The sequence below is a fragment of the Polypterus senegalus genome, chromosome 9, assembly GCF_016835505.1.
Source record: "Polypterus senegalus isolate Bchr_013 chromosome 9, ASM1683550v1, whole genome shotgun sequence".
Classification (NCBI taxonomy): domain Eukaryota; kingdom Metazoa; phylum Chordata; class Cladistia; order Polypteriformes; family Polypteridae; genus Polypterus; species Polypterus senegalus.
In genome coordinates, this window is record NC_053162.1 from 90,949,913 (window position 1) to 90,975,243 (window position 25,331).

The window sequence follows — 25,331 nt, forward strand, 5'->3', positions numbered from 1 at the left end:
GAGAGGTTGGATACTAAGGAGGGAGAACAGGACTTGTACCGATTGGCTAGACAGAGGGACTAAGCTAGGAAAGATGTGCAGCAGGTTATTGTAATAAAGGATAAAGATGGAAACTTACTCACAAACGAGGAGAATGTGTTGAGCAGATGAAAAGAGTACTTTGAGAGGCTAATGAATGAAAAGAACGAGAGAGAGAAGAGGTTGAATGATGTGGAGATAGTTAATCAGGAAGTGCAACGAAGTGGTAAGGAGGAAGTAAGAACAGCTATGAAGAGGATGAAAAATGGAAAGGCTGTTGGTACCTGTAGAAGCATGGAAGTGTTTAGGAGAGATGGCACTGGAGTTTTTAACCAGATTGTTTAAAGAAATCTTGGAAAGCAAGAGGATGCCTGAGGAGTGGAGAAGAAGTGTACTGGTGGTATTTAAGAATAAGGGGGATGTGCAGGACTGTAGTAACTACAGGGGGATAAAATTGATGAGCCACAGCATGAGGATATGGGAAAGAGTACAGTAATCCCTCCTCGATCGCGGGGGTTGCGTTCCAGACCCAAACCCCCATCCCCCGCGATAGGTGAAAATCCAAGTAGAAACCATATGTTTGTATGGTTATTTTTATATATTTTAAGCCCTTATAAACTCTCCCACATTGTTAACATTATTAGAGCCCTCTAGACATGAAATAACACCCTTTAGTCAAAAGTTTAAACTGTGCTCCATGACAAGACTGAGATGGCAGTTCTTTCTCACAATTAAAAGAATGCAAACATATCTTCTCTTCAAAGGAGCACCGTCAGGAGCAGAGAATGTCAGAGAGAGCGCTCGCTAAGAAAAGCAAACAATCAAAAAATCAATACGGCATTTTGTAGAGGAGCGTCTGTATTTTCTAGGCAAACAGCCACTGTGCAAACAGCCCCTCTGCTCACACCCCCTCCGTCAGGCAGAGATAGTGAGAGAGATAGAGAGAAGTAAACAATCAAGCACCGCGCGGGAAGCATATCTTATATCATTGAGGAGTTTTAGTTAATATGTAATACATGCTCTGATTGGGTAGCTTCTAAGCCATCCGCCAATAGCATCCCTTGTATGAAATCAACTGGGCAAACAAACTGAGGAAGCATGTACCATAAATTAAAAGACCCATTGTCCACAGAAAGCCGCGAACCAGCGAAAAATCCCTGATATATATTTAGATGTGCTTACATTTAAAATCCGCGATAGAGTGAAGCCGCGAAAGTCGAAGCGCGATATAGCGAGGGATTACTGTAGTGGAAGCTAGGTTAAGAAGTGAGGTGATGATTAGTGAGCAGCAGTATGGTTTCATGCCAAGAAAGAGCACCACAGATGCGATGTTTGCTCTGAGGGTGTTGATGGAGAAGTACAGAGTAGGCCAGAATTAGTTGCATTGTGTCTTTGTGGATCTGGAGAAAGCATATGACAGGGTGCCTTGAGAGGAGTTGTGGTATTGTATGAGAAAGTCGGGAGTGGCAGAGAAGTATGTAAGAGTTGTACAGGATATGTACGAGGGAAGTATGAGAGTGGTGAGGTCTGTGGTAGGAGTGACGGATGCATTCAAGGTGGAGGTGAGATTACATCAGGGATCGGCTCTGAGCCCTTTCTTATTTGCAATGGTGATGGACAGGTTGACAGACAAAATTAGACAGGAGTCCCCGTGGACTATGATGTTTGCTGATGGCATTGTGATCTGTAGCAATAGTCGGGAGCAGGTTGAGGAGACCCTGAAGAGGTGGAGATATGCTCTAGAGAGGAGAGGAATGAAGGACAGTAGGAACAAGACAGAATACATGTGTGTAAATGAAAGGGAGGTCAGTGAGATGGTGAGGATGCAAGGAATAGAGTTGGCGAAGGTGGATGAGTTTAAATACTTGGGATCAACAGCACAGAGTAATGGGGATTGTGGAAGAGAGGTGAAAAAGAGACTGCAGACAGGGTGGAATGGGTGGAGAAGAGTGTCAGGAGTAATCTGTGACAGACAGGTATCAGGAAAAATGAAAGGGAAGGTCTACAGGATGGTAGTGAGACCAGCTATGTTATATGGATTAGAGATGGTGGCACTGACTAGAAAGCAGGAGACAGAGCTGGAGGTAGTAAAGTTAGATGATAAGATTTGCATTGGGTGTGACAAGAATAGATAGAATTAGAAATGAGTACATTAGAGGATCAGCTCAAGTTGGACGGTTGAGAGACAAAGTCAGAGAGGAAAGATTGCGTTGGTTTGGACATGTGCAGAGGAGAGATGCTGAGTATATTGTGAGAAGGATGCTAAGGACAGAGCTGCCAGGGAAGAGAAAAAGAGGAAGGCATAAGAGAAGGTTTATGGATGTGGTGAGGGAGTACATGCAGGTGATGGGTGTAACAGAGCAAGATGCAGAGGACAGAAAGATATGGAAGAAGATGATCCACTGTGGCAACCCCTAACGGGAGCAGCCATTATATCAATAAAACTACGAAATGCTGTTAGACACTGTACAATACATAAATGTTTTAGCTTTCAAGGCGAATGAAGCACTAGTACAGTGGCTGATATCGACACTTCACATTATAACAACAGTTTTGTTTGTGTATAGTTACAAGCAATAATGTGAGATAGATTTTTAAAAACAGAGTATGCCCCTTTCAGCGTTTCTGCCTTGTGCTCAAAATTGTTTGGGTAGTCTCGGGATCCTGTGATTAGCTAGATAAGCTAATTCAGAAATGCTCAGCTGGATATATAATATCAAGTGAAATGGAGGCACAGTGGTTAGTAATGGGTTCAAATCAACATTCTGCCCATTTTATTATGAGCATCGTTTTCCCACATTCAAAAAACTATGCATGTCAGGTTGGCCCTGTGTGTTTGAATGAACTTGTATGAATAAGTGTACCCTGCAATACATATTTATCCTATTCAGGCTGACTGTCGTGACAGACTTTGACTCCCTGTCAGTATGTACTGAATGAAAAGGTTTGGTAAATAATTTGCTGAAATATACACCCTACTGCTACGTATGTTAGGCATCTCTTGCCTGCTCATGATTTAGTGACTAGGTCCTTCTGCCTCTTTGCTAAAATGCCTATTTCCTATCCTTTGGCACTTTTTTTTTACAAAAACGTAAAACCTGCAATTGACAGATACAAAAAAATGTAGATATTTCAAATGTAGTTAACATTAAAATATATTTTAGACTGTAACTTCTGTGATTTATTCTTCTTTTCCATAAAGCTTGCTGTTGGGATTTCAAGAAAACAAGACACCAGGACAAAATTGTTTCAAAGTTCAAATTTTCTGCATCTACTTACGTGCTAAGCTGGAATCTGACAAAGTTTTTAATGTTGTGGAATATTCCTTTCCCTTCTTCAATGGCAGACCTGAAAAAGAATCAATTACTCATCACCTTCTGTTAAAATGTTAGCAAACTTTCCAGGACTTATTTGAATAGATTTACCTTGTGGTACCTGAACTCTTTGTCTCACTACAGACAGAGTTTTTCATTGTGAGGGTCCAGAACCTAGCTGCTGATTGCTGTTGTTTTGGTGTATTGCTGTAGATACACTGGAACTACATTTCACAATAACTTGCATGCCACAAGCAATATAGCAAATGTGTATATAGAAATTTGACAAGCATATACACAGACCACGAGCAGGCGACCGCCCTGGTGGCTTTGGGGACCATGGGAAAGGAGCATGGAAGCTCAACCCTGTAGGGGCCCGTGGTCACTGCCTGAGGAGCCCTGGCCCCCAGCACTTCAGCCACATCCAGAAGTGCTGGGGGTAAGAAGACCAGGGACACCCGTAGTGCTTCCGGGTGCATAGCCAGCAGTTCCGCCACACCTGGGAGGGCCGGCAGAAGGTTATCGAGAGGCACCTGGAGCACATCCAGGTGAGCATAAAAGGGGCCGCCTCCCTCCATTCAATGGCTGGAGTCGGATGGAAGAGGACGGAGCTCAAAGGAGAGGAGTGGAGGCAGATATGAGAAGAAAGAGAGGTATTGGAAGGGCCTAGACTTGAGGGCGATTGGTGCTGCGGCACTGGGTTGTGTGTGCGTCACTGCATTGTAAATAGTGTAAATAAACGTGTGTGGGTTGAAACAACAATGTCTACCTGTCTGTGTCCGGGCTGTTTCCCACTATATCTATATATCTATCTATCTATCTATATATATATATATATATGTATATATATGTGTATATATATATATATACTGTATATATATATATCTATATATATATATGTGTATATATATATATACTGTATATATATATATATATATATATATATATATATACTGTATATATATATATATATATATATATAGTGGAAGCTGGCCCAGACACAGACAGGCGGACACATTGACGTCACCCACAACACATTTATTATACATATTTCTATTATTTACAAGTCAATAACTGCACCACAACAACCCCAAATACTCCCCCAAAGTCCTGGCCAACACTAATGCCTTTCTCTTCTCTTCAGGCTGCCTCTTTCCCTCTCTACCCGAGCTCTGTCCTTTTCCTCACCCAATTCCAGCTATTGAATGAAGGGATGCGGCCCCTTTTATAATCACCCGGATGTGCTCCAGGTGTTTCCCGGCAATCTTCCACCGACATGCCCCAGTGTGGCGGAAATGCCGGCTGCATCCCCGGAAGCACTCCGGGTGTCGCTGCTCCTCTTCCCCCCAGCACTTCCGGGTGTGACGGAAGTGCTGAGATCCAGGGCTCCAAAGGCAAAGGGGCGCCCCCAAGGGAAGCATGGCGGTCACCCACACATAGTCTGGGGAAGGTGCAAGCCCTCCTCCAGTCCTCCTGGGCGTCCCGGCCAGGTCGCCACCCCAGCCATCTCTGACAATATATATACAGTAGGACCTCGGTTCACGACCATAATTCGTTCCAAAACTCTGGTCGTAAACCGATTTGGTCGTGAACCGAAGAAACTTCCCCCATAGGACTGTATGTAAATACAATTAATCTGTAAATATATATATTTTTTAAGTTTTTAAGCACAAATATAGTTCATTAAACCATAGAATGTACAGCATAATAGTAAACTAAATGTAAAAACATTGAACAACAGAGAAAACTAACACTGCAATAGTTTGCGCTATAGCGCTACCAACCGCTGGCTAAAAGCACTTTTTAAATGAGTTTTAAGCACAGGGAAAAAAATTAACATTTGAAAAAATCCATAATTTAATAAACCACTAAGAAAAATAACATTGCAACAATGCACACTACGAACAGATTGCTGGAAACAGAAGTGAAAGCAAAATCAAGCCCAGTGCATTCTTTAACTGCCTTCCTACCTTAATGCATCCAGCTCTCTCTCACGCTGCCTGTGTGTCTGCATCTTGGGCTGCCTCTGTGTGTGTGTGTCTGTGTGTGTCGCAATCTCTTGCGCGCTGCTCTCTCTGGCGCTGCCTCTGTGTGTGTTTGTGTGTGCGTCTCTCTCACACTGCCTGTGTGTGTGCGTGCCTCTCTGCGCTGCCTGTGTGTGTGCGCACATGCGCCTCTCTTGTGCTGCCTGTGTGGGTGCACACGGCGCCTCTCTCGCGCTGCCTGTGTATGCCTCTCTCGAGCAGCCTGTGTGTGTGCGTGCTGCCTGTGTGTGTGTGTGTGTGTGTGTCTATGTGTCGCGCTCTCTCGCTCTCTCTCTTGCTCTCTCTCTCTTGCTCACTGCACAGGAAATGCACAGGGAGAGACTGAACATGTACAAACTGAAAGGGAAACTGGCTTGTTCGTATACCGAGTGTGTGGTTGTGAACCGAGGCAAAAGTTTGGCGAACTTTTTGGTCATAAACCGAGTTGTACGTGTACCGGGACGTTCGTGAACTGAGGTTCCACTGTATACTGTATATATATATATATATATATATATATATATATATATATATATATATATATATATATATATATATATATATATATATATACACAGTACTTATATATATATATATATATATATACTTGACAAATGTCTATTCAGTTAAAAATGAAGTCAGTGGGTCACACTTGTCAATTCTAAAGGGATATCGTGCTGTTTATTAGTATTACCGTGTGTTACATAACCCAATATTAAAAGCTGTCAGCTAGAAAGGCTGGCTTAGTAACATAATAACTACAACTAGAAAGAATGTTGTTTAGGTATTCATTAGTTTCAGACTTGATGAACCCACACTATTTCCCTGATAAGTATTTCTAAAACAAATTATGACAAGGGTAAATAGGATCAGAAACTAATTTTTCTGGTCACTACTTTGCTATGGAGTTTTACAGATTTTCAAGGCAGGCAAGAAAATAGTTCATGACTCTCTCTGGAAAAGAGATATCAGTTTACAATTTGCTCTCTTTTTGATAAGATGCTGTGCTAAAGCAAACAGTAATTGTGGATGTGTAGATGGTCTTGTGACTCCAAAAAACTGCACCAGTTTTTTTCAGATAGTGGAGGAGACCCATTCTTTGGTGTGAATTTCTGGTTAAGTTAATTTTATGATTATACCATTTCAGTGGTGTGTTGAAGACTGTGATTCCCAGGGATTTAAATGTCTCCTCCATACTCAATACTGCTGTGTTTATTGTACTTAGTGGAAGTTTTTTTTTTTACAAAGGTCAAAGATCACTTCCATAGTTTTAACGGGGTTGAGCTCAAGATGGATTTTAGTACACCATGTATGTACACCACTATGTAATGCTGTATATTTTGTTCCGTTGTACAGACAAGACAAAAAATTATTTGCCAAAATTTACAAACAAATGAAGTGAGATCAAAACACCATGGTTGCCTCTTTTTGCACTATGTTATCTTTTTTCCTATACATCAATACACAATTTTTCATTACACCTGTTTATTAACATTGAACTTGTTCATTCTTTATGCCCAATGCATTATAAAAAGAGCTTTTTTTTTTTTTTTAATTTTCATTAGCAGCAAATTATTGTCATATAATTTTGTTTAATTGCATGTATCATGCTTTTGATCCTTGTTAATTCAATTAAGGGTCGAAGTGCATGAATTCTTCCCTGGAGGCATTAGGCAGAAGCCAAGAGAAATTATTAGACTCTGCATTAGTCCAGTGTAGGACCTACTTGTGTACGTAGGACCAGTTTGGAACCACAAATAAATTAAGATGTATATACTGGGGAAGAGAAGAAAACCCATACAGACACAAGACGAACATGCTGAGTCCACAATATTCAGACATGGAATTCAAGCTCAGCATGCTGAATCCATGAGGAGACAGTGCTACCAACTGTGCCACAGCCACCACAGCTAACTGCAGTTTTGTGCATTAAGTGCTAAAATATTTTTCAAGCCATTCAGCAAAATAAGTAAAATGGGGTTGGTTTAAGATCTAGATTTAGAGAGATATGTACATTGCCAGTAGTACATTGATGTGATCCGAGAAGATATTATTTCCATAATTTGGGTTAGACCTTTGGATCAAAAGTCTCCCTACTAGCATTACTTTTGCAAGTTTTTTACATTCGTTTATCCATGGGGCTTAAATCCAATCCAAATTTATTTATTCCTTCTGAGCAAACTTCCACAAAAATAAAAAGCACCTGCATAATACTAGCTCTAATGATTTAAATTACATTTCGATAAAGTATGTTGTAAATAACTCACAGTATCGTCGAGAAATCATCATTCACCAGAATCATGTCTGCTGCCTCTTTGCTTACGTCTGTTCCAGTGCAGCCCATTGCTACTCCAATATCAGCAGATTTCAAGGCAATGGCATCATTGACACCATCACCTGTCATTCCCACTATGGCATTATTTTTTTGCAAGGTCTGGGCATGGAAGAAAAACAGAAAAATTACTATTACTTACAGAGTGAAGTGTAACTGGTGAACCTGATTTCATAACTGGAAGTGACTTTAATCCAATAAGGAGAAGTTATAAATTCCCTTAAAACTCTCTCCACCATCCTGAAGATTGTTCTTTAGGACGCTGTCTTGCTCTCTCAGTTGGCTCTCTCAAGGGAACTCAAAGAGGAATCCCATGGGAGTTCTACTGTCAATCTCCAAAATGACTGAAAACCTTTGAAATCTGTTCCCTGAAACTAAAAAGCTATGAGGCACTCCTCCCTGGGGAGCCTAAGCAGACAGACTCTTCTTTTTATGAACCTGAGAGCTGAGATCCAGTTTACCATGCAAAAAACACCCAGTCCGAAGACAGAGAAGCATCTGTTACATAAAGAAGAGAACTTTAAATCAAAACTCTTGCACCAGAAAGAGTAATTCTTTTTCCTATGAAGTTGCAGACAGCAATCCCCCACTTGAACCTGCAGCAGCAACAAAGCAACCACTCCACACAATATCAGACATCACCTTTAAAGACTAGGTATCTCAAATTTATTTTTCTGTGCCAAGTCTAGTCTGTCTGCATCCTGTTTTATTTGTCAACATATATATGCAGTTACCATGTTTTTATAATCTTTGTGTTTATTAATAAATTGCATTATTCTGTTTCTAAAAACGAGAGTACTTCAGTTACCTTAATATAAATCTAAAGGCCAGAGACCTCCTCCTATAACAGAGAAAGGTAAGGTAAATTAAGTAGGTGCCTTGCTGAGTTACTGTATTTGATTAATTACCAATAATGCAGAAGGCAAGACTGATAATTAATTAACCAAGTTAAAATTCACTGTTTTCATTCCTGCATTTATTGGCAACCATCCCGGTGGGCCCAATATAACAAGGAACAACTCTTTCCTACAATGAAGTGGTATTCTTTTTTAAGTATTTTGTTCATTTTACTTTTATTCATTCCATTATTTACTAATAAGCCGAGAAATGTGAAGTAAGCAGTCGCACACTAATTAAATTTTCTGAATTCAAAATAAGAGAAGAAATAAAAAGGGCTGCAAATTATACTGTACACTTAGTTCAATTAAAGGTAAAATGACTTGATGATTGTGAAACTGGTTAGATCAAAAACTTACAGTCACTGGGAACTTAACAATCACTACTTTAAAGCAACAGAATGTTCAGCCTGATAAGTGATTTAGGAATCACCAAAGGCAACTCTAAGATGTGGTTTAAAGCCAATTCATTGTTAAGAGACTCATGAAGTTAATCGATCAGCAGTGTAAACTTTTTGAAAATTGCATATTTAATATACACCTTACAATTTTTATAAATCTTAATCGTTTCTAATGTGCTATTATATACATTTCCTTCAAAAGGGTTTCCTTAAATTGCCTTGTGGTGTTGTCAAGAAGCCATAAAGAAAGCAATATATAATGAAAAATATTATTGACTGCTTAATTCCTCCTTTGGCACTTGTTTTTTCAGTTTGCTATTAAGCAATATGGCATGTTCATGCCAACATAACCAAAATTATTTGCTAACATCAGAATAATTTACATTTTCTTTACCTTAATAATTTTCAATTTGTGCTTTGGATTTGTCCTGTAGAATACAGACACCTGAAAAAAAGTTCATTAATATACATTACATACTAAAATTATGAGTAATGCCTTATTTAATTATTTATCAAAATTAAAGTACAAGATTCATCTCTGAACAATATTATTTTAAACTACATTACATAAAACACTGACTGTATTGGCTCTTTGCTAACCTCCTCAGCATTATGTCTCTTCTGTACTGAGTAATTATGTCTTTATTCTTTTTATTTTTACAGAATAAAGAGGTGTCGAACACTTTTTAATCAATGTAGAAAGTTGGTAATAATTTCAAACAAAACACTCTTTAGTTTTGCTCCATTTACTACAGTGAGGAACATGAATTTTTAAATCTAACAAAAATCTGGAGAAAGTAGCGGTTTGATTTGAAACTGAAAAGAGAAGTGCAATTTATAGATAAAACATCAATTATACATTATGTTCCTAGCCCCACCATTTTTTATGTGATGAAAAATGAAACTTCTTTTAAAATAGATTAATCATACATTTCAGCTGACCAGTATCTGATAGCTAACATTATAAATAAGACATTCAGAGTACACAAATAATGAATAATGATATCTGTGCAAAAATTATCTAAAGCACATTTTATAAACTATTTCACAGGATTCCCCAAATAACACAATGCTCATTTTATTGCATTTTTCTTCATGGTTTCTAATCAAATTATTTAAACATTTTTGTAATATACTTTGAGAAGACATACTGTGCTACTGACTATGAGCATTTATTAATAATTTATTTGAGAGCCAAGAGTCGAGAAAGAAATCTCAGTGTTCCCATGCTCTTATCATGTGAAGAAATGTTGGAAAGTATCTACTTTTGTAATTTTGACAACAAACAAATATTATACCTTAGTAATCTTGGAGATAAGTTCAGCATCTTCCAGCGTCTCAAGTTCTTCTCCAGACATTGTTACAGCACTTGTTTTACAAATACCTACATTTTCTCCTGCAGTTAGCCACATTTTATACAGAGACAGAAACACATGTTAAAAAAATGTTAATGCCACTCACTAGATGTAGCTGAACAGCTTGAAAAACAAAACATGCCTGTTACAGTCACAGACACAGAATACCAGGTATTTTAAAACAAGAATAAAAGGGCAAAGCATGTAAGTAATGATAAAGGCTTTTTCCAATTGTATTCATATTCAAAAACACAACAATTTTCCACATTTGCACAATTTAACAGTAATAAAAAGTAAAATTTATGTGGGAATCTCAGACATTAATTTCTTGCACCACTGACATGAAGAACAGAACAAACTGTGTTTCCCTAGATTACTTTTACCTTTATCAGATCCCTACAGTTTCCTAAAACGTATCAAAGTTAGTAAAATCTTGACACCATTTTCACACAATGTGTTGGGGCATATAATTAGTTGAACAACAAGATATGAGACGCAGTTACAATCACCAAATCACAGTACAGAAACTGCACTGGTTAAAGTAGTAAAGGACTTGTAGGTTAATGCGGACAGCGGCCATATACCTGTTCCTGTTCTCTTAGACTTGAATGCAGCATTTGACACCACTGATCACACTATTCTTTTAATTTTCCTTGGTCAATGGGTGGGCCTCTCTGGCAACGTCTTAAATTGGTTTCAATCTTACTTAACAGGTAGAAAATTCTTTGTTAGCTGTGGTGATTATACCTATAATCCTGACGCACTTGGTTCTTTGATCCTGTATCTTACTTATATTTCCGAATGGTTGAGCAGTAACTTTCTCACACTAAATAAGGGGAAAACAGAAATCTTAGTGATTGGCAAAAATGAATATTGTGAGGGTATTAGAAATAAGCTTGATGCCTTATGTTTAAAAGTCAAATCAGAGGTAAAGATTCTAGAGGTAATTATTGACTCTAATCTAAGAGAATTTTAAATAATTTAAAATCATATATTAATCAGATTACTAGGAGTGCATTTTTTCACTTAAGGAATACAGTATAACTAAAGTTAGACCTCTCATAACTTTGAAAGACACTGAAAAATTTGTTCACGCTTTTGTTTTCAGTCAACTAGATTACTGTGATACAATCCTTATATGACTACCTAAGAAAGACATCAATCAGTTACAGTTAATACAGAATGCAGAAGCAAGAATCTTATCTATTAAAAGAAAATCTGGGAACATTTCACTATTTTAGAGTTGTTACATTTGTTAACTGAGTTATTTAGTACTAGCCATGTGCGCCCAACTACGTTGCACGTGTTAAAGTTGTCTGTGAAGGGCTCCCTGTTTAAACGTGGCTGCCAGTTGTGAACTGGGCCCTTCGTCGCACAGCATTATGATTTTTTATGAGGGAAACAAAATTACAAAAGAAAACCCTTGGACATTGATTCGATAGGAACGGCCTACTCGGAATCACTGGCTGAATAGTAATTATGTGGTGGTGTAGGAGCATTTCTGCTTCTGTCCGTTCACAGTCCGTCTCATTTTCACGACGCTATTGCTTACTCTCACGATGTCTTCTCAACCTTTCTCCAATCTCGCAGGTTGCTTTGTGGCAATCCAAAGAGTAAGGCAATATACACGGAGCAATGGTTATAAAATGGGGACACATAGTAAATAGGGATCACTTCACTGACATGTGAGCAAGCCACGGTACAACTGTGAGACATGCAGCACTCGTCGGCTACAACGTAACAATAATAATTTCCGGAACGTGCTGTTACGTTGTCATTTATTTTACCCACTGTCTTTCTTTTATTAATGTGTTATGTAGGCACGTACCTTTTATCTTCGGCAATCTCATTCTCTAACCAGGCCTCAGGAGCTAACCAGTGTAACACTGTCCACCACCCCTTTCGTTATTCCGGCACATTGTTGACATCCGTGAGTAACAACAACGTACTAAACTGGAAGGTGGTCTACGCATGTGTGGAATTCGCAGACAAACAAAGATCAAGATCTAAATGAAGATCTCTTTAGTTAATTTAAAGCACAACAATTTGTTTAGTTTGAATGTCTGTGTTTTGAGGTGTGACTGGATTACTACAGTCTCCAGTAGTATAAGCCTAGAGGAGATTCTTAATGCAATGCCTATGTTTTAGCTGTCTCTCTACTGCCATCTAGTGCTTCTTCTTCTAATTCATTCGCGGACAAACAAAGATCAAGATCCAAATGAAGATTATATATAGAGATTGACTTTAAAATACTACTAATAATTTGCAAAGCCATAAATAATCTCGTCTCGTCTTATATTTTGAAATTTTTGTCCCCTTACACTCTGAATCATAACCTCAGATCTTCAAATGAAGGTCTGCTTATAATTGCAAGAGCCAGCTTGAAAAGAAGTGGTGAGGTGGCTTTTTGCTGTTATGCACCTAAAATCTGGAATACTTTACCAATAGAAATTCACCAGGCTAATACTGTAGAACAATTAAAAAAAACTGCTAAAATCCAATTATTTTAAATGGCTTTTTTGTAGATTTAGTTGTATCCCTATTATACTATATGGGCATTGAATTATCTTTATCCTCTGGGTTCTGCAGTTCCATACTAATTTGTACTATTCTCTGTTGTCTTTTCCGGTTCTTCTGTCGTGGCAATCTGCCGCATCACCACCTGATCAAGATACCATGCGGACCCTTGTGTTTATGGATTGAATGGTGACCATCACCATCAATTTCTTCCATTTGAAGCCTGAAAACCATATGTTAGGGAGAATGCAAAGAGGGGTCTGGATTGTCCTTTGGCCTTGGAATCCCTTCAGAATTTTTTTCCTCCAGCCTATTTTTTTTTTTTGGTTTTTCTGTCCTCCTAGCCATTTGACCTTACCTTTTTCTTTGTTACATACTGTATAATATTATTGCCTAATGTTGTTTGTTTATGTTTTATATTAATTTATTTCTATTCCATTTTGAAAAGAACTTTGAGCTGCATTGTTTGTATGAAAATGTGCTATATAAATGAATGTTATTCTTATTGATGTTGTGTTCAAGAAACCAGTGAGAATACAAGCAGCAAATCAAAATTCCACATTATTAAAATTTTATGGATGTTTTTTAATGTCAATGCTCCAGATACGCACATCTGGCAGGATGTGCCAGATCATGACATACTTGCTATGACTTCATTTTTAGAATCATTACATATATTATTAGTTTAACATTTTGAAAATGTGATATAGCACACACACTTACATGTTACTTTATGCATGCTGTGCACACAGAAAAAGCCTTACCATAATATTGTGTAAACTATGTTAAATTGTATAAGAATGTAAAAAGCCACAGTGTCCCATGGTACCTATTGCAACTGCAGTTTCTCTGGCATCTCCTGTGATCATTTTCACTGACACTCCAGACTGATGCAGCATTTCAATGGCTTCTTTAACACCTTCTTTGGGTGGGTCAATAATGCCAATGAGACCAAGAAAAGATAGTCTTCCCAATTCTGGTCCAGAAGCTAGTGCTAAGACTACAAATTCAGGTAGAAAAAATAAATTGTTATACATTATGTTTAGGTATGTGAAGAGAGATTAAAAATTAAAAATAACAAAGGAGGGAAATTTGAAAACAACTACTGTACCCCGCAGCCCCAATCTGCCAAGCCTCTTCTCTTCATTTATATACACAGTCTTTATCTGAGGTGTAAGGGGAACAGGTAGTCCACTGCTGTTATAATCACTGCAATATTCAATCACACCTTCAAAAGCACCTTTCATAAAATACTTCTCATCTGCTTCCTACAAAAAAGATATTACACAGGTACATTTTTATTTAGGAGTGGATATTTTCAAAAAAAGTGCTAAGATTGCAAATGCAATAATGAATGATGATGGTCATACAGACAGTTTTTCTCCTAAATCAGGTGCTTATAGTCTTGGTGTTTGAAAGATGGCTTTATTTACTCAATCTACTATTTTGTGAATTAGATTTCCTCATATTTTGCATTTTCTGAATAATGCACTTTTTTTGAATGCTGACTGTATTATATTTGTAAATGTATATTGGTATTTGATTTTGCTATTTTTGCTCTTTGCTATTTTTTAAAAATTTCTTTTAGAATTATACATACTCCATCCATTCATCCAACTCACTTTGCAAATTATTAGGAGTAATACAGTAATACTGGGTAGGTAGGAGCTGGTTTTGTTTTCAAATCAGCCTCAATTCTTTGTAGCATGGATTCCATAAGATGTTGGAAACATTCCTTTGACCTCCTGGACAATGTTCACATGATTACATCATGCAGATGTACATTTATGCTGTGAATATCCCATTCTGCCACGTCCCAAAGGTGTTCATAAAACCAGTTAAAGATTACTTTTGCTATGTGACATGGTGCACTATCATGCTGGAAGTAGCCATTAGATGTATGGCAGATTGTAGCAATGAAGGAATCCACATAGGTCAGCAACAATACTCAAATAGCCTGTGGCACTTAAATTATGATTGATTGGTATTAACAGGCCCAAAGTGTGCCAAGAAAGCATTCCCCACACCATTACACCACTACCACCAGCCTGGACTGTTCACACAAGATAGGTTGGATGCATGGATTCATTCTGTTGGTGCCTAATTCTGACCCTAACCATCTATGTGCCTTAGCCAAAATCGAGACTCATCACACCAGGCTACATTCTTCTAGTCTTCCATTGTCCAGTTTTGGTGAGCTTGTACCCAATGCAGCCTCAGCTTTCTGTTCTTGGCTGACAGAAGTGCAAATTAACATGGACATCTTCTGTTGTAGCCCTTCCACCACAAGGTTTGATATGCTGTGCATTATGAGATTCTATTCTGCTCACCACAGTTATACTGATTTTTTTTTAAATTTTATTAATTTTATTGTAATCATTCCATACAAATAAATACATTTTTTACAAAAAATAGGATTGAAAACAAGTCGCCCCTCCCACCCCTGAACAGAGTGGTTTTTTAAGTTACCACAACCATTCTGCCAGCCCGAGCCAGTCTGGCCATTTTCCTCTGATCCCTCTCATCAACAAGGCATTTCCATCCCCAGAACTTCTGCTTACTGCATGTTTTATTATTCTTTGCACCATTCTGAGTAAACTGCAGAGACTGAAGTGCGTGAAATCCAGAAATACTCAAGCCAGCCTGTCTTGCACCAACAATTATACCACAGTTGAAATCACTGAGATCGTATTTTTTGCACATTATGGTATTTGATGTGAACATTAATTGAAGAGCTTGACTTGTATCTGCATAACTTTATGCATGGCATTGTTGATACAAGTTTGGCTAATTAGATATTTGCATGGAAAAACAGATGTACAGATGTTACTAATCTGCTGAGTGTGTTTTGAATATTGTAATTATTTGCTTACATCCGTTAGTGCCCTTAACCTGAAAATTGCTCCAGGGGTGCTGTACAATGGCTGACCCTGCTCTTCTCCAAAGGCCATGCAAAAAGACAATTTTTCTTTTTCTTTTTCTGGGCATTACTCATTATTGATAATATTAACTAATCTAGGGATGATGTGCAGATGCTGTGCTGCATGTGTTGTTGTTGCTGAATGTATGTGCATTGGTATGTAATGTGATAGTGGCCATTTTGTACTTAAGCCACATGTTTTTCTTGTGTGAATATTTTTTATTGTAATAAGGAGTTAAATACAGTGCAAAATTTAAGCAAAAGAATGAGAACAGAAAGACAGTCATTAACATTTAGGACCAGTAATTCTTTAGCACTTTTAGTCAAGAGTTTGGTTTTCATATTTTGTAAACCTGGTATAAGACATGGTATAATCACTCTTTCAAGCTACTATGTTTTAATGAAACAATGTTTTGTTATCATGAGCTTAATTGGGTTAGTCTGACAATAGACAAAGCAGATGTTGAAAGGGCTATAGCTTTCAGCTTGAAGAGTAAAACAGTTCTCCTACCTGACTCTTGCTTGTACATTTCACTGCCATCCATTTCTGTTCAGAGCTAAAAGGAAACTCTTTAATTCTGACGTAGCAATCCTTAACAGAATCAATATCCATCTGTAAGATAATCAGCAACTTTAGTGTTTGATTCAATGACCTCAGGTACAATATAACTTCAAGTTTGCTTACACAAGTTCTAGTGATATTCATTCACAATCAAGGAGTCAATACAGTTTAACTTTCAAAGAGACATATAAATGAAGTATCTTTGAGCAAAGGCATCAAAATGTATCTATGTCAATACAACTGCACTAATACAGACCTTTGGGAACTTAAAAAAATGCTTCTTACCTTAGCCACTCAAATCAAAAATGTACATAATAAAGGGTGGTCAAACAGAAGAAGCAGCCAATCTTTTGAGACTAGGCTGAAACTGACCCCTATCAATATCCATGACTTAAAACAGTACCAAGAAGGTTTACTCCATCATTGACCACGGGCTATAATGGTACCTATTTTATGGCAAATGGGTATTAAACATCATCAGGTGTCATAATATTGAATCAATGCTAAGATTTAGATAATGGGACTAACATTGTATCCAGTTTTTCGACTTGGACCAAAGCTGTACTCGGACCTGAGTAATGGGACTAAAACACAAAACTCTGTTGAGCTACTGAATCAGAACCACATCTGTCTTAAAACGCTAAGAGCACCCATGCTTTGATAGATTAATCAGAACCATATACTTAGTCTGCAGCACAAAAACAGAAGTCATAGCTATTTTTGTGTCAAATAAACCAACAATAGCTTTAGGCAGTGAGCCAGAAATCACAATAGCTTCTAGTCAGTTAGACTGGAAATGTACGCCATCATGGGGAGCAACAACGAAAGTAGACCCAATGCTGGGTAGGGCCAAATAAATGAATTCCCTCTTTAGATATGCATGCTAAAACCAGATTAATTCCTGGGTAACTGTTGCCAAAAAGGTTCTTGCATTTTTATTATCAATCAGTATCTCTTTTAAAGTTTTGCTACACAGCAATAGACATCGTATCTCAACAAAGTAATCTAAGATGTTATTTTATATTTTCCCACAATGTGAGTTATGGTTTACCATTTGGCTCTAGTGTCAAGTGTAATCGTCTTTCCAGACCACAAATATATATAGCTTTGGTTCAAGGTTTTTATTGTGAAAATTTTCAATTTCCCTCACTGGACTGATTATGCATTTACTCTATATTTGCTAAGTATATTTACTGTGCAGAAAGTCTAACTATTCATCTTTCATAGTTTACCGTTGAGCAAACATAAACAAGATGTCTTAATTACCATTACAAGGAAACATAAATTGAGTGTGCATTAAATACTGTAGTATTCCTCACAAATTTCTTTGAGCCATTTATAATTTTTTGCTTATTTATCTTGACCTTGACTGACAGGAAATCTACATAAGACTGCGTAGTGAACATCTGCCAGCTGAATCTTTTGTCAGATGTGTTATCTAACCCAGTACAGATAGCATGTATGTCTTGGATTCAGCTCCCACCTTACACAAACATTCATTCATATATTTTCCAAGTACGCTTGACACATGTTAATTACTACACTTATAGTACCTTCATTGCAAGTGTAATTAGGGCTCCTTCAGTTGGCTGTCCCATCAAAACTCCATCCTTAACAACAGCATTATTGCAGACACAGCCAGCCTATAAAACATTTGAAATGATTAACAAGAGAAGCCACTACTTTCTAGTTATTGTCTCTTCTCACCTGTCCATGCAAGTTTCTGTTATTAAAGAGCAGAAATGTTTAGTGTTCAAAAAGTTTTAATTCTTTTAAAAACTGAAATTTACAAGTCAGATTAACTTTGGGGGGAGACTGATGCAAACATAAATGCATAAATAAAACACAAGATAAGTAGATTTCTCTTTCTCTTTCATTTCAAATATCCATCCATCCGTTACCAAACATATTAAATCTAGTTTAGTGTTGTGGAAATTGGAGTCTACGTTTCTCACAGAAGCTAGCAACACATGAGTTACCAGTCCATCCAATAACACATTAACATGCAGACTCACACTCAATCCTAAGGCCCAACTTAAAATCACCAAATGACCTAATGCAAACATATAAGTCCCCAGATTGTGACCTGACATTTGCGCAATAGACATATGCGCGCCGACAAAATAGTGCCGATTAAAATGCGCCGACAAAATCGCGAAAGTTTCATTAAGTATGAATTACTAGTTTAAAGCATATATAATAATGTTTATTTTAGAAGTCAATATTATGAGACGCGGCATGCCATCAGCAGCACAACACGCAGATAGTCCTTAAGATTATGCCCTGCATATATAGGAAGAATTGCAGTAAGGGCGTCCCACTCTCTTGGGTTCTCTCGCGATTTTGTCGTGGCCATTTTGTCGGTGCGCATTTGTCCGTCGCGGTTTTGTCGAGACTCTGTTGGGGTTTTGTCAGGGCGCATATGTCTATCGCGTTTTTGTCGGTGAACCCACCAGATGACCTAATACGCATGTCTCTGGGATGAAGAAAGAAAACCTGGTATAGGGGAAGAAAACACACACATTGGGGGAATAAGCAGGTGATTATGACTGGGACACTTTCCTTTTAAATATGACATTGTAAAAAAAAAAAAAAAACAGTCATAATTAATAAACACTTGTTTGGAGCCAGTAAAACTGTTTACCTGACACATGCTTGCCAAGTCTAAGACACATTTCCTGACATAGGATAAGACAAAATTTGCTTATATTAGCAAGTGCTAAGGTTCTCTCTTTTATTATTAGAATAAACCATCAATTCATTCATCACTTTTTCTTTTCAGGGTTATAAGAGAGTGCAAGTATATCTAAGCAGACTTGAATACACATCAGAAACCAATGCTGGATGGGGCACCAGCCACTGCAAGGCACACTCATGCACACATACAAATTTGTTAATAATAGCTAAATTTAGAACCATAATTTAAACTAATACAAATAACTATGAAAAATGAGAAAAAATATCAGGTCCAAAAAAAAATATCCCTGTAAGGTAGCAGAAATTAGCACTTAACGTAGGGATGAAAGAAAAAATCAGGGCTACTTAAAAAATGCTAAATGGATTAATAAAACCGAATACTGATTTTTGCTTTTTTTTTCATGTTTTGACAATAATGTCACTTTTCCTTTTAAGTCATAAATCAATTTTGTGGCTGCACTTACTTTTTATTAAATAATCTACCTGTAAAAACCTACCTCTGCTAGTTTCCCAAGTGAAACATTGGAGAATCCTTTAGCCACCTCCCCTCCCGGCATGATTAAAACTGCACCATTCTTCTTATATCCCACTCCTGTCACCTAGTTCACAAGACAAAATTATATTAATATCATAGTTGACTGACTTGATAGTGTTATGACATAGTAAATGAGACCATTCTGTGCAGGAGTGATACAGTAAAGATTGACATGAAAAAACATTTTATTTTCCATGGAAAAAGCTGTCACAGTTATTTTAACTTTTTAAAAATATTGTTTTCTTACGTTTGAACTTTAATTATTATAAACAATTTGGCACAGTAAGCAAGTTCATATAACAATACACAAAAAAGTAAAGTAAATAAATAGTTGCCTGAAATAAATATCTATCTTAGATGAAAAAATACATAAAATAATGTTTTAGATTGGAAAAGTGGTACATTGGACAAAATGGTATTCATTTAAAGTAGAAAGTCAAATGCTGTCATTAAAAAGTTGTCATTCTCTTTAAAAAGCTATCTCTGTAAATTAAAACCCTTTTCTGATTGTATCACCTTCTGTACCCATCTGAAAGTTTATTTATGTTGCAGTGCATGGGCTAAACATAAAACATATATGTTTCTGGTCTGACTTTGGTCTCAGTAAAGCAGAGTAAAGAAACCTTTTTTTCCACTAAAATAACTGACTAACTTTCTGCGAAAAAGTAATATTACTGGAAAATGAAGATAATTATGAGTCATTTTAACACTCTGTCAAAATACAGACACACCTAATATAATTACCTAAAGAGTGAGTTATTGCATTTCCTCATTTTATGTCACTCTGCTTTGCTACCTGTCTCAGCTTCTCAAACAGCCATTCATCTACCTGAAAATAATCCCAGTTCAGTTTCAAAACAGACAGGTACCTTGTTAAATAAAGAAATTATCACTTCATGTTATGTGATAAGACAGCTTTCAGACAAAAACAATTTATTTAAAGTATAACTACATTGTAATATTTTGTTTAGTAAAAGAAATAGATATTCTCTAATAGATCACCTATGCAGTAGATATGACACTGATTGGTACTATCACAGAGTTTACAAGCATTTTAAATTATAAATTATTTTAGAAGACAATTTCCACTGAAATGTAAGGAATTCCAGGCAAAAGAGACAATCCTATAATGAAGGAATCAATTAATTTCTCTGTTTCAACAATCTATACTAATTAACACTACAGATGACTGGACTGTTACTAATAAAACAAAACACAAATCATCAAAAAACAACAGTGTATTCCACAGATAGATATTATGTAATCTCTCTATTATACAAAAAAATCTTGGTGCGAGATGAGACTTTTTTCAGAGAGACAAGACGAGACATTTTCAGAGAGATAATTTCACATCCCGTGAAACGAGGCTTTGTGCCAAGACGGGGGCAGAAATAAAAGACAAACAGTAGCAGAAGAAAAGACAAAGAGTAGAAGACAAAGTAGAACATCATAAAGAGGTTCAAAAATGTTGGCGTGATACACATGTAGAGCAGGTTAGAGATTATGAAAGTACTAAAATTTGAATGTCTCAAAATACTGATAGTAAAGATTGCATTAGCGCTAACAAACGGAAATTATTACTCAGTGAGATAGCAGAACAGCGGAAAGAGATTGAATATATGGACATAGGTGATATGACAGTGCTACTACAAGTTTAATTTCAAAGAAACCACAATTTGGTCAGGTTTATATTTATGATCACAGAAAAGCAATGCAACATAGAATCGAAAGAGTTAAACAATCGGATGTATTAGGAATTCTACAGCCAATAATGGATACAAATCCATACGTCCAAAAGTATTGCACGTTACATGAAATTTATCTGAAAAACACGGACAAAGAAGTTTTCTTGGATTTCTATATGAATCTGAAAGATCATGCTTGCATATATAATAAACCAACATATAACAAACTGTCAGCGATAATAGTTTTGAAAGACGGAGATATCAAAAACAGAGTTGATATTCGTGTTCATTCAAAAGCACAGCACAATTTGTCGCTAGTGGCAGATCTGGGAAATGACTAGCACGTTGGGCCCACACAGGGGTTGGCAAGCAAAGCCCCCTAGTCTTTATAAAGAAAGAAAAAGCAGTAGAAAATGATGCACCTTTTTATTTCCATTTCCTAAAATGTGTCCATGGTCTTGTTTACAACACAAACATGCTACAAAAAATATTATCCTCTTTAATAAAACCCTTGTGTGCGTCCAGTGTCCGTGTGTGTGTCTTCTGGTGAAGTGCGCATGCGCGGGGCCACACAGCACTTGTTCAGTCTCTTCCTGTGCATTCCCTGTGCAGATAGAGACACAGAGGCGTGCGCGCTTGTGAGACACAGAGGCGTGCGCGCGCGCGAGACAGACAGGCACCTGCGAGACAGACAGACACAGACACACACACACACAGGCGTGAGACAGACAGACACACACACAGACACAGAGGTGTGCGCTTAAGTGACACACACGCGAGAGACACACACAAAGGCGCGCAAGAGAGAGGCACACACACAGGCATGCTCGTGCATTGTTGCAATGTTACTTTTCTTGGTTGTTTATTAAATTACAGATTTTTCAAATGTTCATTTTTTCCCCTGTGCTTAAAACTCATTAAAAAGAGTTTTTAGTGAGTGGGTCATAAGGCTATAGTGCAAATTCTTGCAGTGTTAGTTTTCTCTGTTGTTCAAGGTTTTCTTAGTGTTATTCAATGTTTTTACATTTAGTTTACTATTACGCTGTGCTTTCTATGGCATAGTTAACTATATTTGTGCTTAAAAACTTAAAAAAATATATATTTACATACAGTTCATATGGTCTGGAATGGATTAATTGTATTTACATACAATCCGTTGGGGGAAATTACTTCAGTTCATGACCAAATCATGTTAGAACCAGAGTTTTGAAATGAATTATGGTCGTGAGCCGAGGTTCCACTGTATTACTGTCATACAAAATTACAGGCATTTCACGGAAATACAAACCAGTATTACTGAGAGAGAAAATTAAAGGCACACAATACAGTGACACATATTACAGCCACATACAAGGTCCCTTGTCATTTAATACAGACTGTTCATACAAATGTTTATGCACTACTGTTCTAGCGCCCATTATTTTAACAGGCTTAATGTCTAGTAAGTTTAATAATAAGTCAATTTATATTAAGCTATGTTTGCTACTTTAGATTTTAGCTACTTTTGAATCAAAATATGGTTTTATGTTTTTAATAGTTTACATACACAATATCACTTATCAGCTGATATTGTTTCCAGGAATTCATGAATCTCAAAACATTTTGGTAGAACTTTACTGTATGAAAAAAATATTTAATTTACTTGAAACTTTAACAAATTGTTTCTAGGCTCTGAATATACTGAAACATAAAAGTTCTGTTCTTTTTGTCCTGTTGCTTTGAAGTCTAGTGTTGTCTACTTTGTGAAGTGCAATGTGAAGATTTACTCTGTGAAGGGTGCTCTATGAAATATTGGATACATGGCTGGCCATTGGTACTTTGCGAACACGTGTTTAATGTGTTCTGCATGAAAAACATTGTCTCCCAGTGGATCAATTTCATTGAAATTTGCCTTACATATTCTTTAAGGAAATATTTTGGGAAACTTCAATTTTATCTGAGATATATCAAGCAGAGCACACTACACACATTCGCCAGGAATTCCAAATTAAAAAGCACTGAAAATTTTCCAGATTTGTTTACTGTATGAAATGGTAATATTTTCTGTTACCTCAATTATTGATTAACTTACTTTTTGAAGAGTACCCTGTGATAGTTTTTTCAACTTGTATATCTTCCTGTTCTACACTTCTGACAGTCACTCACTTACAGCAAAACAAATCCTCAGAACAGGTTATTGAAACACCAGCAGAGTGGCACACTAGGACTAAAATTAGCCATACACACTTCAAAACCAGATAACAAGTGAATTGATACATGAATTTATGAAATTTTGTACATCACCTGAATTGAAATCTTAAGTCTATAAAAGGTATTCAGCCATCACAGATCTTACTTGGGCTTGGTTTTATCTACATGATATTGTAGATGATAATAAAAAACATGTATCCTATGTACTGTATTAATATATTAAATTACATTCTATTATCCTTGCTATTTTTGAATATGACTAATGGTTACAAAATAATTTTATAACCAAAAGTGTAATATCTCTGTCTTTGATGAAGTAAATAAACAAAAAAAAATCCTCCCACTTAGCATTTAACTAAGTCCCCAAATACATCTAAAAGTTACACCATGCACACATTCTTTAACTCTTTAGATCTTAGGGTAGTATAAGTTGACCTTAAAAATGTGTTTAAGTGTTATGATAAAGGAACAGTCTTTTGAACAGCAGTATTTATATTTGCTTTACGGACTGTAAACTTAAGTGTTCCAGTTGCATTGTTAGTGTATAAAAGATCTGTTTGAAACATATTGTGTAAAACACAAATGAGGTTAACAGAGTAAGAAAAGTGAATCTGTTGTAATAAAAATATACCTTATACTTGTGTTAAACATGATATTTGTGGACTTAAGCAGTTTTCATAATGGTATATTAAATGGTTTTCTGTGCCTTAGCTGCAGAGTTTGAGTCTTTTAGTACTTCTCTAAACAGCAAGTTGTTATAGACTAGTATACAGTAATCCTTCTTCCTTTCAGATTGTCTTATCCAAAATATACACAGATACTCCACCCTTATAATATATAACTGTGTTACAACCTTTGGTTCATTTTTCTTTGCATCATTAAGATTTTTTTTAAGTTTTTCCATCTCATATTAGTTACATGTATCTGGCAAAAAAGATAAATAGGTTGATCTTATCTTCTGTCAAGGATTATCCCAAGTTAATTCTATACCACCAAATAAAATATTTAAAACTTGCTGTAAAAAGCATGGGGTACTAGAAACTATTGAAATTGTTAGAAAAAAATTGAAATTTAGAGATATCAGGTAATTGAAAGGAACTACTACTCTGGGCATCTCTCTCCTTGGAGATTTCATTTTGCCGACATGCTTGCATTGCTTGTGTTTTAGCGGCTAAGCGACTGACTTTCTTCAGTAGTTTTGTTTTGTGGAGAGAGGTAAAGTAAAAGGGATACCGTTTTGCCGATATGCTCACCTCACTTTTGTATTAGCCACTAAGTGAGTAACCCTTTCTTCGGAGGTTTCGTTTTGCTGATGTGCTTGCATCGCTTGTGTATTAGCGGCGAGAGAAAAAGTAAAAGTGATAGCGTTTTGCTGCTGTGCTAACATCGCTTCTGTATTAGCAGCTAAGTTAGTAGCTTTCTTCGAAGGTTTCGTTTTGCTGACGTGCTGGCCTCGCTTGCTTATCCTTGGCGGTGGAGCCCTTACCCTGACTCCACCTCTCACTTCTGGGGTGGACAGACACACACAATTCCATTCGTAGACGTTTATATACAGTATATGTTGTATTTTATAAAAATATTTAAAAAGCCAGGCCTTTATGTAATTAATCTATACTGACAAGACACTGGTGTGCAAATGTGCTACCCTAAATTTGAAACTGATAACCATAATTTGCTAACCCTGTTAGCCTCCTCCATGCTTGCATGGCCTTACCTCTTACTATGGCCCAAAAATAAATATTGCTATCCAGTACTAATTAAATTTGCATGATGCTAGCAAAATAAATAAAGATAAACAGTTTCAACCTAGGTTTAACTGCCAAATTCCTATTGTACAAATATTAAATACTATATGCACATCCATACACAACTTTACTGCAATTCA

General features: G+C 36.8%; 1 protein-coding gene across 1 annotated transcript in view; it reads right to left on the reverse strand.

Moving 5' to 3' along the window:
* Window positions 1–25,331, reverse strand: part of LOC120535551 (calcium-transporting ATPase type 2C member 2-like) — a 98,374-nt gene that overhangs the window by 18,180 nt on the left and 54,863 nt on the right. The window contains exons 14-22 of the mRNA XM_039763471.1: window positions 19,534–19,635; window positions 17,893–17,982; window positions 16,289–16,390; window positions 13,969–14,125; window positions 13,687–13,857; window positions 10,284–10,381; window positions 9,380–9,430; window positions 7,624–7,790; window positions 3,298–3,366 (exon numbers count right to left, since the gene is read on the reverse strand). Coding sequence (XP_039619405.1) covers window positions 3,298–3,366; window positions 7,624–7,790; window positions 9,380–9,430; window positions 10,284–10,381; window positions 13,687–13,857; window positions 13,969–14,125; window positions 16,289–16,390; window positions 17,893–17,982; window positions 19,534–19,635 — 1,007 coding nt within the window. The remainder of the gene's footprint in view (window positions 1–3,297; window positions 3,367–7,623; window positions 7,791–9,379; window positions 9,431–10,283; window positions 10,382–13,686; window positions 13,858–13,968; window positions 14,126–16,288; window positions 16,391–17,892; window positions 17,983–19,533; window positions 19,636–25,331) is intronic.